The sequence below is a fragment of the Neodiprion lecontei genome, chromosome 6 (assembly GCF_021901455.1).
Source record: "Neodiprion lecontei isolate iyNeoLeco1 chromosome 6, iyNeoLeco1.1, whole genome shotgun sequence".
In the NCBI taxonomy this organism is placed as follows: domain Eukaryota; kingdom Metazoa; phylum Arthropoda; class Insecta; order Hymenoptera; family Diprionidae; genus Neodiprion; species Neodiprion lecontei.
This window is the reverse complement of record NC_060265.1, coordinates 23019125-23038811: the sequence shown is the minus strand read 5'-3', so window position 1 is coordinate 23038811 and position 19687 is coordinate 23019125. Positions and strand designations below refer to the sequence as shown.

The window sequence follows — 19687 nt, the reverse complement described above, 5'->3', positions numbered from 1 at the left end:
AATACCCCCAAGAGTCGCAGCGTCATGTCGGAACGGCTGGTCTGCTCACTGTTCCATTTGTTCGACTAGTCGATCGTCGCTGACCTCTTTGACAAACAAGCTAAATTTCCTGACGCCATAAGCCGGATTAAGCACGGATCATTACTCGAATGAACCTGAAATGACGCGTTGACAAAGGCGCGAGTTGATTCAACCCTCTTTGTTGGAATAAAGTTTTTACATTATTCACCACGTTTTTCATCCGAGGGTAAGAAATGAAGAGAAGTGGGTTTAAAAAAAAAAAAAAAATTGAAAAAATTTCAAAGCCAAGTATATTCAAGCGTCGAGGCGGTTCTGCCCGGAAATCACGGTCTCCATCATTTTCCATTATCCAACCGCATCCTACTATCCTGGTCGGCCAAGGATACACGCCAGCCTCAACAAACTTGAAAGAGGCTTATGGTTTAAAGGAGCTTTGGAACAGAGTGCGCTGATGGTTATATACTAGAGTTAGGGGTAGTTTCGGTTAACCATTTCTCGTGTGGGCTGTGTATAAGGTGAGGCCGAGAGGACTTGCATCTCTGTCTGTACGGGATAAGGAAGGTTAAAATACCTGGAGTATCTTGCGCACTCGTAGACTATCTCCGGAGCGGCGTTTGGTGCACGGAGCCGGGGATAATTACATCGTCGAAAGGAGCTGAAATATGCGTCAGCTTTTCCCAAAAGCCTTCCCTGAAACACACGACAAGGTCGAAAAATAATTACCTTATACCCGTGGCCTGCAGAGGCTTCGACGTGGGGAGAGGGGGACGAGTAGCTAAATTTAGTCTTTCAAGCAATGCCGGTGTCTCGCAACTTCCTTCGTTCGGGAAACAGGGAGTATTTTCCCTCCCATGAGATTTGATGCGAGACGGAAAGTAAGCAATGCTGATTCGATAGATCGAGCTTACTCATCCGGCTGCAGGTACTTTGTAAAACGAGAGACAGTGCACGAGAGTCGCACGTATGTTTGTAACTTCGACGCGAAAGAATGACGACTGCAAGCTTGTAAGGCGAACAAATTTCTACCAACGTGCATAAATTTATCAACATTCCGTTAGACGTAGAGAATCAACTACCTTTTGCGTTTGATTTGCATGACCATGAATCTCAGTGAACAAGTTTATATTCCGTTTCGATTGAATGCAACGGTAGATGCTGGGTGGTACGAATACGAAAACGTCGTACAACAATTGGAGTAATTGCACCAACAGCAATAATTATCGACGAATTCTATACAAAACTGCAAAATACCCGGTGACTATTACAACTTGGCAACATTGCAGCGTATATGGTGTCATAAAATCTATAACACCATGTTACGTTATTGCATCTACGTGTCTCTCGCCATCCAATATATTGGATCTATACATTTCCGAAGACTATGAATGTACATTTTTTGATACTGATTCTGTCCAGCTGGTGATGAGTTTAGTGCCATGGTAATAATCAACCAACCCTGTACCTACGGTTTGGCTGTAACTGCGCGGCACGATGCGAAATTATTATGCATCGATATTTTCTCGTCTAACAGAGACGCACAATGCGTGCAGGTTTAATCCCGTTGCGCGCAAATGGTAATTTCCGAAGCAATATTAATCAGAATTACGGTGCTCGGTGAATTTCGGTAATGTTTTAGTATCTGATTATGCGGAGCCGTAATTATTAACGATAAATAATTATAGCCTGTCATTTAGTATCGAGATGCCTATAAAGCGTGCGTCAATATAAGAATTCATTATTTTAACAGACTATCACGAGACTCCCGTATTTCAATTTTCACCCCAGCACGAATCGCGTTCGCATATTGGAAAAAGGATGGGAATAAAATTACCAACCCTTCCAAAGTATTATCTGGAGAGCGTAATCAGTGTAACGTATGAAAAAGAAAAGCGTAATAGAATGACGGTGTACACTATACCCGCTAATCTGTAACTGATGGAATTAATTACTCGCAGATGAGAATGTACCGCAATGGAATCCGGTTGGCACAAAAGCCAGTGCACTGCCCGAAGTGTGGCGGCAAATGTTTTTTTCCTCTCTTTCTTTTAATCCGGGTAATGCATTCCATTTCGAATTGTTGAATAAAATCCTGCCGCGCAGTGTGCAGTTATAGTTGTTATGCGACCAGATTTAATCAGATGGCACCTCTCAGTTAGGGGTTATGTTTATTTTTTTCTCCTTCTCTCCAATGAGCAGTTCTTCATTCGCAGTTTGCGACTTCCCATCAGGGGATACTATACGATTGTAATTTACGTTGACATTTTGTCTTCAACTGTTATAGCAAACAAGGTAAACGTAAACACGTGGAATTCATACGTTGCATTTTAAACTAGAGTGGAATACTGGTTCAAAGTTTCATACGCCACGGTTTGTCGGTACAATCTACATTTCCTTTCGAATTATTAACTGCGGAAGAGATGTTTTGGAGCAATTCAAACAGCTCCGACATCTACGTATATGCGTATACATGTAAGTTACGTAACATGTGTATGCATATGGCCACGTGTATCTCTAAAAGCTTTGCCACAAAATGCGTCCATTTCCTTTTTATACCTGATCAGTTGGCGTTCAAATTATTACAACCGTACTGCTGCAGTTACTGTTTTTTACTTGTGGACAGTACATTCATGAATTATTCGACTTGGGAATATTACATTTATGTTTCAACTTTGTGAATAACGATTCTCCGCAGCATCAAACCTTTTCAGACAGAGATGCATTAATTCTGAGTAACATCTGTTGTGCGTGAAAAATCCCTCTGTACTGCATTTCGTCGTACATTTACGGTCAAAGCTTTGGTTGAAAAGTATTATGTGAAAGTAACAATTCTTTTTCACTTTTCATTCCAACTCACATCCGCTCATAGTGTGATATCCGTTTAGTTTGCTATTTTTGTAATTGAAAACCTGAGCTTCGTTTCTTCGTAGAATTACTAACGGATGAAACTCATTTTCTTCAACCGTCTATTCAGTAATCAAATTTTTTGGTCAGTAAAGGTGCATGTAATGCCTGAGACCATTTATTTGGAATCATTAATTTCAAACACCAAGTGTTTGATCGATTCAACCGAAGCTTTCGAAAAAGAAATTAGCTTTATCCGATTCATACACAAGCACACATTCACTAGAAATTTCTGATACATACCTGTATCCAATATGGCAGATAAAATCCAGAGCAGGCGAACACCGATGCGATGATGGAAAGCGTCGCCCAAATTACGCATAACACTGACATCTCATTCGTTGAATCCACACTCGGACGCAGCAGCACCTTGATTAACGAAACCGCAGGGACATCGCCGCTTCACTGTATCCCGTGCGGGCTTCCGTGAGGATGGTAGACTTGTGTCTTTGTACGCAGGGCGAAGACGTTGTTACAAAAGCTCACCGTACTCGGCGAGTCAGCGCCAGTAGGAGCAGCCTTAATTTATCCTGAACAAATGCAGGAAGCTCGTAACAAAGGATTCCGCAATCGTGTTTTTGATTACTTTCGTTTAACGTCGACACTGGGAAAGTTGGAAGAAGTCCGTACCAACACAGCGGGTTAAATAGTTCGACAGATGAAGATAATTGCAGCGACAAATTGGTAATAATTACCGTCAACTTGAACGGTTGGAAACCATTTCACCAACAATTAACACACGGTTTTCTATTTTCTCTGCGATATTCAACCGTATATCTAGAAAACTTTCGTTCCTCTCAACTATAGCGAAAATTCATCTATAAGCGTTCACGTTCAAAGTACCACGAACGTCCATTGCACAGTAAACTCAGGGGGCTGGGCCTGTTTTTTACCAAGGGCAACTAAACACGGCTCGGAACTTTTCTTTTAACTTTTACCCAACGATTTATTCCAGACGATTCCTCGACAACCTCAGCGTTGCTTCTGGTACCGTATTTCCATCTTTTCGTTGAACTATATTTATCCCAAAAGTTTCCTTCGCCTCCCGGCGACCTCCGAGTCGAGAAAAAGAAACAGGCCATGCACCGTGAACCGATGGTAAGCTTTTTTTTATCATTCCCACTTTTCTATCCTGCGATCGACGACGAGGTTCCGAGCTTTTCGACCTCGGTCTCTGATACGCGATGACTTTTCAACGGACTCATAACCGCTCGTGGAAATAATTGCTGAACGTAAACGTTGAACGGGTGCGTGAATCACGATTCGTACCGTTGAGCGGCGAGACGGTAAATTTAGACTTCCCGCCTTGAAGGAGCGTCGCGGCGCCCGAAGCGGCGACCAAACTCCACTGACTGATTCTGCTCGGCTCGCAGCATCCCACCCGACGACCCATCTGGCAAACATACGTATATACATAGGTATATACCGGGTGCGATCCCCGAGTTTGCGCCGTAGTTTTAGCCCCCTGCCTGCTGCAGTCCCGACGCTGCGCTCGAGATCTCGCCGACGCCGTGTGCGACCTACCTCACGCGAAGCGTCCTTGGAACCCTTGACGCGGATGGCCTGGCGCTCGCTGTCTTTTCACCGCGGGGTTGGATGGGGGTGGGAGGGAATCCTCGATCTTCATGGGGATTCGTGCAGGTTTGTCTTAATAACGCGGAATCAGCCACGCCACTTGGCCAACGGGTTATACTCGTACCGTAGCTATGCCGATTAAGCCTGCTGGCTGGTACTGACACGGGATAATTTTGATACCCCCTCCCCCTCTTCTGGGTTTATTACATTGATTAAGAACCTCGAGGGGAGCAGAAGCCAAGAATGTTGAGGAATTCGATGCCTCGGTTCTTCTTCAGAAGTCTTTGGCAGATGTTCGTGGATTATACTTGAATTCAGGGTAGCAGTGTCGTCATTAGGAAACCGTATACATCCATTTTGATATATCCCAGAGGGATTCTCGTTCCCGGCTGCGTTTGATCCACGGATATACGATTTCCCTCACTGGCTTATTTTACTCCTTATAGGTATATGTATGGTGATATTTCGGGACGAAAATTGGCGAAGGCTTTCGGCGGTGTACCGCGTGTACGAAATGGCGTTGGCAGAAAAAAAGTCGTCTAGGTTCGCGTGATTTTTGTTGATTCATATCGTGTTTGAACGAAGCGTAAAATCGAATCTGAGTTTCTGATCAAGTCCTGTGAAGAACGGGGACGCTTCATCCTGCTCGAAGAAAGTTTCTCCAACTACACGTTTGAGATGAGGAGGAGTTCAAACAGCGATTGCTAAATAACGCAAATATGTGCGAACTCTGCTTCAGGGTTTTCGGATCTCCGGTTTGAAATCAACGTCTCAAAGTCCTCCGTTGATCTCAAACTTTTCCCGTGGATATGGGTAGAACATGCGGAAAGTACGTTGTACTGTCTCGCTCTTTGTGGCTCGTCTTCCCGGCTGCGAAACGGCAAGAAATTGGACCGCGTCGTACGTCTGGATCGTCGTTAGTGTGATCCACGCGAGGAAACAACCGGCTCTCGGATATCATCGTATATCGCATGCCAATAAACTTTGGTGATTATCAATTGCTAGGTTACATTACGATTCATGTCGCTTTGAGGTGGATACCTCAGGTGTTCCTGACTCCAAACGTCCACCTCGAACCGTGATATTGAACCAGAGACAACCGAGGACTACGAGGACTATTGCGTCGGGTAAATAGCTGGCTGTAATTGGTCGTTAGTCCTTGATTAAACTGACACTACAGCTGGCTTGCATTCCTGGTCAGTTGATTGCCACTCGAGCTTTCGTCCCCTTTCTGCGTGTCGCATCGACTGCCGTTACGCTTTGTTTTTCTTATTTCTTTCCGCGTTTCACTCGACAAGACTAATTATTTTAAAAATCAATTAGATCCGTTAACGTGGATCCGTCACTTTCCAGAGAGAAATTTGCAATCACCTGTACGGCTGGCATTCACGTTTTTTCTTTCATTTTTTCTCGTTCCGTTGTAACGACTGTCCGACATATCGATTCGAAACTCGACTTCAGCTGATGTGTGAAAGGCTCATCTCGGGGTCGTTTGATTTAATTTTTTTCGTTTAGCTGAGCGAAAGGCAAGCCACAGAAGAGATGAGAGAGAGGGGCTTGCCTTTCTGAACGAAATCTCTATAGTGTGCGAATAAAACGTGTCACGAAGTGCGTAATGCGCTTTGTCGAGACCAGGTTGCGTCAGCTTGATTGCACGCTTTATATATGAGCGTTTATTACACAGATATTGCGGATCAGGGGATGAAAGAAGAATAAATATAAACGAGAGTCTAAATTGAGACACCGATAAAATGTTACTGCCTCACGAAATCGTGTGCTCGAAGCGATTTTAATACAAAAGCAAAAAACAAAAAAAAATACGTGCAAAATTGTGCGAATACTCGCAAGTTGAAGTGATGAACCTGTTTCGTTGGCTCATATTATTTTTCCATTAATTTATTTGCCAAAGTAGCGGTCGCGTTCACTTGGTAAGTTTACAACAAAAATTCAATCCTCCACTCACCTCTGCAAGATCCTCATCTACTACGCGAACAGAACTTGGTTATTCAACGAAAATAGGTTTCCCTTCTATTTTGAGAAGGCTGAAAGTTGAATAACCGAGCCTTCATCGCAGACTCGCATTTGGCATTTCCGCAATTTTTTCAACCCAAGAGGTGATAAAATATCTGTCGCAAAATTCATCCTGAAAGTGGTGGCGGCAATACAAGCGGCAAAAAGAATATTCGTGTTTCATAAAAAGATCATTTGGTATCTGGACGGATTTTCGCCAAAAGAATGCTACTGGCATCGAATCTAGGGAATTGCAAATGAGACCCTCGAGCGTGCGAGAATGAAAATGCGAGGCCGGGATTTCCCCTGGGACAGGAGAAAATCAAAAACAAATACTTACCGGCGATAGGTATATCGGCGTGGACGCCAATTTTCAAAGAGCTGTCGGATATAATTATATCAAAACCAAATAGCATCTCGGATGATCAAAGATGCTCCAAAAAGAGTTCAAGTCCCTCTGAATTCTTTTCCAACCAAGATCGGTCAGCAATGATCCCTATCACCATTTCCCTCGCAGTATTTGAATTCCAACCTTCCGCCTCAGAGTTTTTCGGTATTGAAAAGCGTAGGTAGACGATTCCGCAGGGCCGAAGAAAGGAACGGAAATAATTACAGGCGCGTCTTCTGAAAACAGTATTTTATCGAACTTCAGAGCGAAACTGCCAATTAATTAGGTATAAATTCGGCGAAGTAATTGTCGCACCAAAATCGTCGGAGCCCCCACCGAGCCTTGTGATTCACAAAGTTTTAACCCTTATTCACGACGTCGCTTCCGTTATTGTGCCGGGACTTTGGCATCGCGTGGGTGCCGGGATTCCGGCTGAATTTTCAAGCAGCAGAACGCACTTACACACCGCACCATCCATGACAAACCGAACTTCGAACCGTAACCGAACACGCCTCGCAACTTTGTCGGGTGGCGATAAAAATTGCACGGTTTGCCTGTTCAATTTCACTTATCCTCGGTTGGCTGATCCGCCTTACTTTCTCTCTCTCTTTTCCCTTCCTTTCTCTCTCTTTTTCTCTCTTCGAACCCTGTTTCGTACCTCTTTTGTCGTTTTCACCGCTTCACTCGGAGATGGACGTGGAGGCGAAACGAATCAGCCGAAATGGTCAAAGCCCTCCTCGGCATCACGATCAACGAAAATCTGATCCGCGCACATACAGGTGGCCGCCCTTCGTCAAATCCATTAGCTGACCGTCGTCACCCGGTGTGTCAAAACGCGACCAAGACCGTCTATAATCTGCGGATAAAACGCGGAATCGAATGCGGATTCCGCTACGACACAAGTTCTCTTTGGTCAGTTCTCGCCAATTGGCATCTTTGCGACTACTTGGCTTATAACTCTCCGCTAGCTACCCAGCGACGAACCGAGACTGGGAATTCCAAAATGATCGGGAAAAAAAAACCTGGTCCACCTACATATTCATCAGGCGTCGTCTGCATCCCGTCTCTTGACGGCGCGGCGGCCGTTTCGCACGCCGGAGACTTGATACCATAAAAATAAATCGAGTAGGTAATCGATTTAGGGCTAAGTCCGTGGCGGCCAGTGCGAAGCCAAGGACGGAAAGAACACGGCGGGAGGGGCGAAAGGAGGAGGGGGGGGGGGGGGGGGGAGGAGGAGGAGTGTAAGCAGTTTTACGATTATGGAAACTCGTGGATGCCGATTGCTGTTATTATCATCATCGTCCTGGCTGTTATTATTATAACCGTTTAGCCGTTACTGTTATTACCGCAAGAAATGAAAACGGGGGTTCCGTGCAGGGAAATTTACCTCGTGCACACCGTGCAACCTTCTTGACTTGGCTTGCCTTGCGGTGCAGAGGCACGGCAATATCCTATACTGAGTTTGAATTGAAATGAAGGTTTATTCTCTCAGAGTCAATCTGGTGGCGTCGTACATTCGGTTCTTCGTGCAGCAACGGCTCAACCTGCCTTCACCAAATCCGCGATGTTACTCCAAACCATCGCGTACCATCATCAGACCATGATATTCGAACGTACCAATCAAATGACGCCGTGTTGGATCGGGCTAATTGGCATGTTACTCCCGGTTATGGCTATCGGAATTCCCGTAAATGTATCCATTCGAGACTCTGAAATGTATCCACGTCGATACCCATGAATGGGGTATCTATGGTAACTGCACCAGTTGCGTATCACCTACAGAACAACACTTGTAAGTTAGGCCGCTTCTAAAAACATCAAATGTTACCGGCAACCAGAGGTATAGAAAGTTTCACTGGTTTCATACTCTTTGTATCGTAGTCGACTATAGGTCCATAACAGAGGTCCATAACGGTTTACACTCGTGCTTTTTCAAGTGGGATATCATCTCCACATTCTAAACCAAAATTGTACCATCGTACGTTATTTGATCCATCGAATCCAACGACCTACCCATGTAGCCCTTTATCCCTCCAACATTTTGGGCGACCGATACGATCCCGTTGCGTATTATCAAATATTTATTGATTAAATATACATGAAGACGTTTTGAAGCTATTGCAGCGCTACGCGCCGGCTGAGTAGGGCTTCGCCTGCGAGGCCTAAACTCGCTCAATTCCCCAAGTTATAGTTTCATTTTATTCGCCAGTCTCGGGCGAAACGTATAACAATCCTGGTCTGCAGATATTCGCTTATATTAGCGTTTTGTGTACGGTCTGGGAATCCTTTCTACTTTATTATACAGGAGTCTAGATTTCATTTCGCGTCGTAAAGAATATTTTTACTATTCTTATCCGCACTTAGCTGCGGTGAAACGCGTGTGCTGCGCAACTAGTTCAAGTGGAAAGCTTCTGTAGTAACGACACAGTTATTCCACTACTTCAACCTTGTTCTTTGGAAGAACTGTAAACGTTAGTAAAGTATGAACGAGGTGTTATGTGCAATATTGAGGAACGGACGAGTTCAGCGTCGCTCAATTTGCTACTGGGGCTGGGCATGTCTGCAGGCTGTTTTATTACCGAATCGATCTCATGCCCGCAAGGAAATTTAAGACAATAAGAAGATCGAATCAAGTCAAGATTGAATCAAGTCACGCGCTCGACTTCGTCGCCATGGTGGCATACTACTCGACCAAATTTCCAGCCCCTCGTCAAATGCGTTACACTGTTATTCTACCCTATCAAGCGAAACGACTTTATCTTTGAACTCGGTAAATTAGAGAGAGAAAAAACTGGAGGCGGCCCGGATTGAATAAGGCTTCGTATTGTTTCTTTTCCTTTTGTTAGCGTTAAACAGGCTGAATTCTCAAACGAATCGTGATGCACCAGCAACACGAAAATTCGGTCAATGTATAGACATATATTTCGGTATGCCGATTATTCTTCTGTATAATTTCTTCTTTGAAATTTATTCTGAATCAATGGTTCATGCTGTCCCGCTGTCGGGCAGCGATTGAACAATCGTATACGCTGTTCATGTTCTGAAGTAGACGCTAAGTACTGGCCTTGGAAATACCGATGTGACCTGAGAGGCACTGCGTGTACATGTGCACCTCACAAAAGAGGACTCTGTGTAAAAATTGCGATGTACTTCAACGATATCTTTTTTCTTCTAACACGATCCGGTGTCACAGCGTCACGGGGTCACTAGCCCATCACCCAGAATTCAAGATATGTGACGAATGGCATGGCTAGATGTATTCAAAAGAATAAGTCGTTGTGGGAAGTGGATATGATGTTATTTGTTCGATGCTAAGCCGATGTAAGATTGAAAGGAAAAGGAAGAACGAAAAAATGGATCAGTAACAGCAGCACTTTGGACACGCGCTGTACATGCGGTGTAATTAATGTCGGGATGTTCCCTTGGGTCGTTTTCGACGAGGTTACCTCAGATCGAGACGAGAAGTACATATAATTCCAAGACGCTATTATCGTAGCACCATTGTCTGTTTCATTAAGCCTCTGAGACTTGGCCTGTATCTCTTCGCTTTTAGAGCAGTAATCAACACGGGGTCCAAACCAAATTACAACTAAGATTAAAAGCGGGACTTGCCTCTTTTAATGCGTCTTAGAATAATCATAACTGAGAACAGCAGCGAGTTACTTCTTCCTCGAAGAATTCACCCTGCCCGGAAGTTGGTAACGAATTTCAATACCGTGTTGCTAATTGGCACGACTCACTTTTTCTCGATGTGTATCTTTTCTTACACTGTGGATTTCGAATGAAGAAAGACGCGTTCGTCTTACGACCCACAAGATCTGCGGCTTTGATTTGGACCCTCGTTTCCAAGAATAAAAAGAATTACTTCATTTGCCCGCAGTCGTAGGCGTGGTTCTCGTTAATGGCTCCGCAAATACAACGGCTGATACGTACTCGGCAGATACCGTTCATGGTACTTCGTTACAGCCATGTTCTCTTCACAATCGTGTACAAATCGCTACGAGCGATTGCTAGACGATCCAGCTACATATTTATATTTCGCGATTACCAATTTTTCAGTTTCATATGTTCAGTAAACACAGCGGTAGATTTTACAAGCTGAAATATTCGCTTTTATTACGCTTTAACTCTCTTCTCTTGCTCGTTTGAAATTTCTATTCAACGTGGGGCATTACATTTTCGTAAAATTTTGCTCGGCGATGAACCAACCCCCGTTATAGCCAAGTTTTTTCACATCGCATACATTGTATACTTTACTGCGATATAAAAATACACGAACATGTACCGCAGGAATTTCAAAATCACAATACCTTGCATTTCATACGATTATACAGTTTCAACAGAAAAAAGTTATACCGATAAACGCACCAGAAAAAATATCGTTGCTCAGAACCATCATGTAGATATACCATGTACAACCGGATGTGTGTTTCAATAAAAATTGCGTAATTGGAAGTGAATGCAGTTGAACAGAAGAATTTCAATTATCTTCAATTTATCAGAAGCACCGCAGTTGATTATATCAGTAATAAAAAAGGACGATTAAAAACATGAACAGAGAAATTGAATGAAAAAATTGAATTAAAACTGCTTGCTTTTTGCCAGGTTTTTGACCACGCTTATTCCCACTGGACTAACGCCACTCAGTGTATTTTATAATCAGAGCGAAATAAACTACGGATGCTCTAAATGCCGCACACTCGTAGATGTAATAAAACAAGGTTAGTAGGCGGTAAGTTTTTACCTTTTACAACTTAAGAACAAACAGTCCGTAAGCTTTTCTCCAGTCATGTCGAGACCGCAGAAATCACGAAGCAAAACTCAAGTCGCCGATTTAACAATTAATGTAGCGGTTATTTTCCAAATATTGCACAAAATTTATATACGTAATGCATGTAAAATAAATATATAGTTAAAAATCAACTTCCTTGTCACGGTTAAACTCTGCCATCGCGTTGACACGAATGAACGAGCTGATGTATATTTTCTTATAAAATGGGATTGACGCCACGCGTAATTTAATAAGAGTGAATGTAAACATTCACGTGGATTGATCAATGCTCGCGGTATTTGATTTAACACTGTAAGCATTATGAAGACGAGATTGCAGAGCGCTTGCAAAAAGCCAGGGAAATAAAGAATGAAAAAAAAGAAGTGCTAAAAGACAGCTGAGACGGCCGGTTTATGGTTAGATCGACCGAAAAATACGGCAGCGATTCTGACATGGGGGACCTTTTTCGTCACAACTTGACTCGGCGTTCGTTTTTTACACTGCAGCTGCGCAGGACGCGTGGGTTAGTTGTAATTCCAGGATGGTTGCGAGGGAGACGAGGTCAGACATGCTTTGAAAAATGTAAACGCTTTCTTCGTTTTTCACTGCGGACGCGTTTTTTCACCGAAGCAAAGGAAAAAATAAGCAAGAAGGAAAAGAAACAGCAAGAAGAAGAAATTTTTTAAGCTCCTTTTTGTAATCCTATTTGTCGGATGAACCGCTTTCCGGGACATTAACTCCGTCCGTCTTGGATTCCGGCTTGTCTTAGCCTGCAGGACCCCTCTCCTCATCCGGCGAAATGCCGAGAATTAAACCTCGGCCAAGATTCAGAGAGAAAAAGACAACCGCGACGGCGGTCGTCACTCGCTCGTCTAATTCTAGTCTTCGAAAGTATAGTCGCTGTCTCATAACGGTTTTATTACTTAAAGCATGCTGCATAATTCTTTTTCGGTATAAAATACCAACGAACGTAGTAACGCGAGATCGTCGTCTCCGCTTGAGGAATTCCAATTTGCAATTACACTCGACGTTGCGCCCTTGCCTCTCTCTCTCTCTCTCTCTCTCTCTCTCTCTCTCTCTCTCTCTCTCTCTCTCTCTCTCTCTCTCACACCTCTTCTCTTTCACTCGCTCTTGGACTACGTATATACACGTACAGGCATTCGCCGTTTGAGCACTCTTCACAAACCGATTCAAGAGCCGGAGGAGGGCCTCAATTACACTCGGAGTTTAACCGCCTCTTTGGGTCGAATATCGCAACCTCGATTCCAATATTTTTCGGGCGTTTGAATTAACTCTCTTTCATTCTCTTCTTTGCATCCCTGCGACGCGACGCGGCGTCGTGCAGATGAAAATTCAAAAATCCTTGGAGTCAATTTACCCTGAAATTTTCGAAAATTATTATCAACTACTCGGAATGGCTCGCAAATATGGACCAATGATTTACTCACACCGTACGACGTCTCCGGGTGTACGAATAGTATTTGCACACGTAGGTACACATGCCGACCATCCGAGCTTAGGGGCACCTACCCCTGCAGGGCGCCTTGAGCAGTGTCAGATAACTGTCCGCGGACGAGATTCCGAGCACGCCTCTCCAGCCGCGGCTTATTTTCCCGGTAAAATCACAAAAATCCTTTTGGTGGCGTGCGGTCGCATACACAACGCCACTCTTAGCCCACGATCATCGCTGGTCCCCGTGCCGCCCCAAGTATCTGGTGTTCGTGACTCGATATACACACCCCCGTGACCCCATAGAATCTCAATGAGACTTTCTACTCGGGGCTGCTTTATGATTTTCATATTTCTCCGTTCCGCTTTTACTGGGATATACGCTTGGTGCGGTCTGATCGCGCTTTGCCTGATATTAATGGAAAAGTTTCGTGTAATTTATTTTTTTTACCATTTCAATTCTCAGTGAAAAATAACTTGGTTATACGTTTTTATTTTTTTCCTTTGCATATAATTTTTGCGACTTTCGTTTTTAACGAAAATCAAAGAATGCCACCTAATTATTTTCAAATACTCGATGTACGCGTGAAAAACAGGAATTTTATTTACCATGAAATTATCCCATCGCTTCAGAATTCGGGGATCGCGTGTTTATCGGTTGAAGGTGGAACATTCCCGAAACACAGCGACGCTTCTGGAAGGATATTTCGCCATTTCTCTTCATCTGCAGCAGTTGAATCCTTCCGTGGCAGGCCTAATCTCTGAAACCCTTGACGCGTAGATAAATCGATAGATATAGCCACTGCCTTTGCCCCCTTGTCAGCTTACCTATACACCGGGAAAAACGAACCACCCGCAGAACTTGTACTCCCTTGGTTATACGTAACCGTACAGTCCTCCAGTGTGGCGGAGGCAGAAGAAATCTTGCCCCTGATATTTTCTTGCCCTCTGCTACAGGTTAACAGCGTAAAAAGTTCAAAGAACGAGCTGGAGACGAGGTGGAAAAGAGGAGAAAGAGAACAAGTCAGAAAAAGAGGGATGAAGGAGAGAAAGAGAGTGGAAGAAAGGGTAGGGAAAAATATATACCGCGGGATCTTTTGCCTATCCGGCAACAATAAAATACGGTGGGTGTGGCAAAAAGTGATCACGCTCTAGAAAGCGGAACGATATTTTTTGCCACCGCGCGATCATCAAATACCGCAAACCCATCCACGTCCCGGGGTCTTTTCGCGCGGCGAATAGATGTGAGAAAAAATTGAATCGCAAGAAAACAAAGGGGTGAAAAAATAAATAATTGAAACTACGTCGCGGAGTATGACTACAAAACCCGGGGGTTATATCGCGTTGATTAAACGGTGCTTAATTAAACCAGCTCCGCTTTCGACTAATCTCGACCTCCTTAAATAACCGTGGGAACGAAACTACACGCAATCTGCAAGCGCGGCGCGTTGCCTCGGGTGAAATAATAAACGAGAATAATAAAAGGGCGAGGGAGTGAAAAAAATGTAATAAAATGCAATAAAGAGAGTAGAGAAAAAAAAACGGAAGGAAAAACCGAGTTATGCGCAGAAAATCTGAAATGCTGGTCACGGCGGGAGTTTGAGGGTATTGTCCTGTCACAGACGCCGGGGTTCAGACTATTCGCGTTTCACCGCGTCGCCGAGGATCGTCGAAGGCCCGAGGGGGCGAAAGAGGCGGAAAAGCGACCGAGAGCTTATGATTTGTAGCTGAAGGACGAGGTATTACGGTGTCTCTGCTGGTTGATAGATGGCCGCGCTTACTCTTTCGCCCTCGAGGGCGTCCGCGACGCCCGGAGGGCCAAAGGGCACGAATGCCGCCCTCTTTAATCACGACTGGTACCCTCCCGCAAGCTTCGACGTCCCGGACCATTTCCTGATGCATCCCTCGCCCCGCTGCGGCAGGACCATATACACTTGTACACCTGGGTGTCGTACGTATTCCATGCCGAGACTTTTCCGGTACTACTTTTACTATTTTTATTACCCCCCCAGGAGCCGCGAGGAGTTTCGTCCTCTCCTTTCGAATCTACGACGATTCGACGAACTCCCCTTAATCTCCCAGGAGGTAGGATACCGGTTACTATATCTATGTACCTGTGTATACGTTATCCTTCCGCCGTCGTCCCGTACCACGGAACGCTTGCATAATAAAAAATCACCTTGCGAAATTTTCTCACCGTCTTTCGTGTAAACTCGATCCTTGACTTTTTTCTTGACGATTTTCACCAAGTTTCTTCAATCCTATTAAAGCGAGTAGGTAAAGAACAGAAACAAGAGTACCAAAAATACATAAATCAGTCAAAATTATCCTCTCTCATTTTTATAACTATAAAATCTTGTGCAGAACAGCTTCTCTCGAGTTGAAGTTATGAGCTGTCATCAAACCAGCTGCCCAGAGCCTGCACTGACGATCCATCATCCGTGGTGTATAATACCGGTGATCAAAAGATCATCGCATGCAGGCGGAGCATCGGACTAACTTTATTCTGCGCCAGAGAGACTGTATGATCTCTTTCAAGAAAATTTCCTCTCCGTAACGAAGATTCACGTATGCATGTATGTGAGCCTGCTGCAGAATTCGCTGCACCTGCACGAGCTTAAGTTATTCCGTGACATGTACGCGAAGTTGAAAGAACGTTGAAACACGTTGGTTCAACTTGGAAGCCGAAGTCCATCCATAGCAACGGGTTACGTTGCACGAGGTCAGGCTTCTTGGGACTAGGAAGTAGGAATTCGCTTTTCCAAGGCACGGGTTGATTGCTTTTCTCCCGTAAATCCGGTTGACCCTCGTCTCCGTCAAAAGGTCTCGCGACGAGAGTACCGGGGTCCGATTTCGAGGTGTCGGAAAATTAAGAAAAAAAAAAAGAATGAAAGATGAAAAAAACGGAAAGCCGAACGGATATGTCAGAAGGCAGGAAGAAAAAGCTTGGAAAAAACGCTGAAAATAATTTGTTACAGTTATTGCTTGCACTCACCGTTTCGAATATTAAATTTCGAATTCAGTCTCGTTCCCCGTGTAAATTTAATACGAAAACATGAGTGGATTACTTGTAACGTCGCGAAAAATGGAAGTAAAATATAATAGCAAGCTCGCCCAATTTTTTCCTGAAAATTTCTCAGCGATTTTTCACCGTAAATCGTTCATCAAATGTTATACCCATAATGTTTCGTACGTGTAAACCTACACAGAATTGAAAAAAATTATCAATCGCAGATTTTTCCAGATATTTTATTGTCGCCGTGCGAGTAAAAAAGGTGAATCATGTGGTGGTTTTTCTTTGGAATTTTTCCCTCCGTATTCTCACTTTGCGAGATCAATCGTTATCCGGCAGTTAATCCTGGCCGAGGGTGAGCACGTATGTGTACGAAGAAACTCGGGCACAACGAGGGTCGTTAGTCTTAGTCGTTTGACTGCTATTAGTTCGGCTCGTTGCTCCTCCTCTTCACTTTTCCGCTATCGGTCCACTCCGTCTTTCTCCTTATCATTACGCACTCATTCTTCGGTTTCTCACGCGTTCAGTGCCCAAAGGTCCGTTCGGTTCTTTGACTTTATTTATGGATGGCACTAAACTTCTCTCCATTGCTTTTGATTTTGCTCTGCGCACGAGGCCAAAAAATACTCCGCAGGGAGATAGAGAGAAAGAGAAAAGGCCGGAACCCGTGAAATAAAAGCTCGCGTCTTTTCCCTTCCCTCCCACGACGCTGACGGAGAAGAGTCGGGCCAGTCGACGAACACGTGACTCGAGAAAATGAAAGATGGTGTCCGGGCGCGGGGCGCCTCGGGTGCTATTAACCAAGTCGCATCTCTGATTTTACGTGTAATTACTAAAGGTTAACCGCCGCGCCCTCGGAGTCTCGACGGGTGTTCACAGGGTCGTGGTTATCAAATCACCCGCAGGCATATCGAACGCGGAGAGAGCGCCTCTCCTCGAGATCCTCCCGAATTTAGTTGGGGATGGAATTTGGAAGGCGATGTAGTCGGATCGAGCGATTATTCAAAACTCTGAAAGGCCGGAATTGTAGCGGTTCCTTATACCTACCCCCCGATTCGGCGATCCGCTGAACGAGTTCCGAGATACTCTTAAAGTCCCGTTAAAATTTCCACCCTTATCGAATCGATCCTTTAATTAGGTACAGAATAACGAATTCTTAATTTATAATTATTAATTAAAGAATGAATTCTCAATGGATTGATATTACCAGCCTCAAAGCCCGAAACGCGTCTCTTCGCTCCTCGGAAAGTCTTTATTTTCCGGTCACTTGATCGATCGAGGCGCAAGATAGCCGGTGGAACCGATGGTGCGGGAAGAGAAGACTCACTGGGTTTTTAATCGTCCACCATTGAAAGTTGGCGCATGAACGCGTACGTGTCCGTACATCCGATATTGAGTGTGGAATTTAATCATAATTTTGAAGTCGGAATTCCCTCGGCTAATATCTCGTCCCGGGCGCAGGGCAAGGGCGGTAAGAGCGGGTTGGAAAGTCGGCCGAGGGTCGGTTAGGTGGGGTAATGTAAGGTAAGGGAATCTTAATCTCGTTGAAGCGGCGCGGCGGTGGCGGCCGCCTCGCAGATTTTCCACCTGGCACTCGCAGCCCTGGGGTGTAATTTCAGTAATTTAATTCCTCGGCTTAATAGAGGAACCCGGGTGAAGGTCGGGGTGAAAAAGCTACCGGCGTATCAGGATATAGTCCGGCTTTCGGCGGGGTGATCCAGGCGAAAGAGTTGAAGCGGAGCCGTCGAGACGCCGCCTACATTACCGGGCTTTTTGTCCTTGCTCCGCAAGGCCGGACGGACGGCTGAACCGTGGTGGCAACGATACGAAAAACCCCCTAAAAACCGTTCAATTTCTCTACATCAGTTACACCGAAAGAAGGGGCGAACCGGAAGGCTCGGAAAAAAGGGCGAAGGTCCGGTTCGATCCGATCCTGCAGCGCCGAAGAACCCTTCAGCGGCCTCTTTGGGCGGGTTTAGCGAAGAGTAAGTCCCCGGGGGCCTAAATTGGCGGGGTGACTCTCCGCGCTATTTTCCCGCCTTTCAACTTCGCCCGTCTTCCGTCGCCGTCGGGGAAAGTCATCTCCGCGCAATTCCGAAGGGCTGGCCTAACTTCGGTCCGTTGTCGCTCTCCTAGAGAGAGCCGAAGCTTACAGCGAAGCATCGCCACGGTCGAAGTATACGTGTAGCGAACCAACCCCACTCCCTGTATCTCTCGGCTTCCTTTTTCCTTTGTTCTTTTCCTTTTCTCGGCCGTCGCCTTCTTCCTTCCTCGCTACACGAACCCCTCGACGAGAAGGTGGATGGGTATTGGGTGGGAGTCGATAACGCAGCATCAGCTCACTCGCTCTTCCTGCGCCGCGGAGTGATCAAATGCGACGTTTTCTTTACAATATAGATACGTCGGCGTATCTCTGGTTACTTACGTTAGTTGAACGGTCGCCATCGTACAGTCGAGGATCTCTCATCGCTTGGTTTTCTCTCACGGTTCAAAAAATAATGGGAATTCTAGAAGTGATGTCGTTTACTTTCAGTACCTCGACGTTTTCTTTTTGTACACTTTGCCGGCCGGGTAGTTGTGTTACCTTGAATTCCAACCTGACTTCCATTTCTCGGCTAATGAATGCGTGGTTGCTGTGACGAAGAGATCGCCTTCCTTCAATTTCGTGACGAAATATTCTTTCTGCAGAATTTTACTTTCCGAAAACACTCCGCGATATCGCATCGCGCTGGACGAAATTACGATCTTCCTTTACAGCCATTTTTCGGATCCTGTGATTTCACACTGCGCATTACATATTCGTTGGCCATTCACCTTCATCGACGGACATTGGGACACGTAGAACCCATTACCCGGATCCTTTCTCGGTTGAACAATCGACATAACACTTATCGAAATTTCCGGCCACTGTTATTTCGCCCCGTTTTTAGTAACAAGTTTCACGAAGACGCGGAATCGCGTCGCAAAATCGATCCTCCACTCGCCGAATTCGACTCCTTGGCGTCAACCGTCCGACTGAAGCTGAGTTCTGTAATTAATACTGTATCATTTATCGCGACTATCATTCTCCCGCTTTTTCGTTCCCCCTTCTTACACTTCAACTCCGCAAGTGGGACTTACCATCGGTAATCCTTACGCCGATTCGGTTGATCCGCTTAGCGTCTACTAGATCGATCTTCTTTCATTTTATCCTCTTATAATCTGAAGGCGAGGTTATTGACTCGGCTGGATAAAATGATCTGTACACGTGTAAGGAGGTTTTTTTGTAACATGATGTCCAACCGTTTGAGGAGGCGTATTTACGTATTTCCACATCGGCGCAGCGCTGTTGCTAAACTCCAGTGGACATTCAAGCGTATTCCACCCACCACGCGATGGACAGTTTACGAGACTACTTTAAACACGTGATGCTGCGTGCTTTACTTGTGACCAGAGACTTTTTGCACACAATTACTCGATTTCCACCCCTTCCGTCGCCGCTGATACGAATGAGTAAAAATGGTTCCCGATACCATGTGGAGTAGTAACGACGGTCGTTAATGTGGAAGATGAATGCAGA

The 19687-nt window shown here is 45.0% G+C and overlaps 1 protein-coding gene across 2 annotated transcripts in view; it reads right to left on the bottom strand.

Annotated features, from left to right (window-relative positions):
• LOC107217131 (arrestin domain-containing protein 17-like) overlaps positions 1–4268 on the bottom strand; it is a 132306-nt gene extending 128038 nt beyond the window's left edge. Inside the window, exons 1-3 of one of the 2 annotated variants that reach the window (XM_046744329.1) lie at positions 3618–4268; positions 3166–3452; positions 593–711 (exon numbers count right to left, since the gene is read on the bottom strand). In XM_046744329.1, the coding sequence (XP_046600285.1) occupies positions 593–711; positions 3166–3255 (209 nt within the window). In that variant the 5' untranslated portion in view covers positions 3256–3452; positions 3618–4268. Of the gene's footprint in view, positions 1–592; positions 712–3165 lie in introns of both variants that reach the window. The other variant, XM_046744328.1, reaches the window with a different exon arrangement.
• Between the last annotated feature and the right edge of the window lie 15419 nt (positions 4269–19687).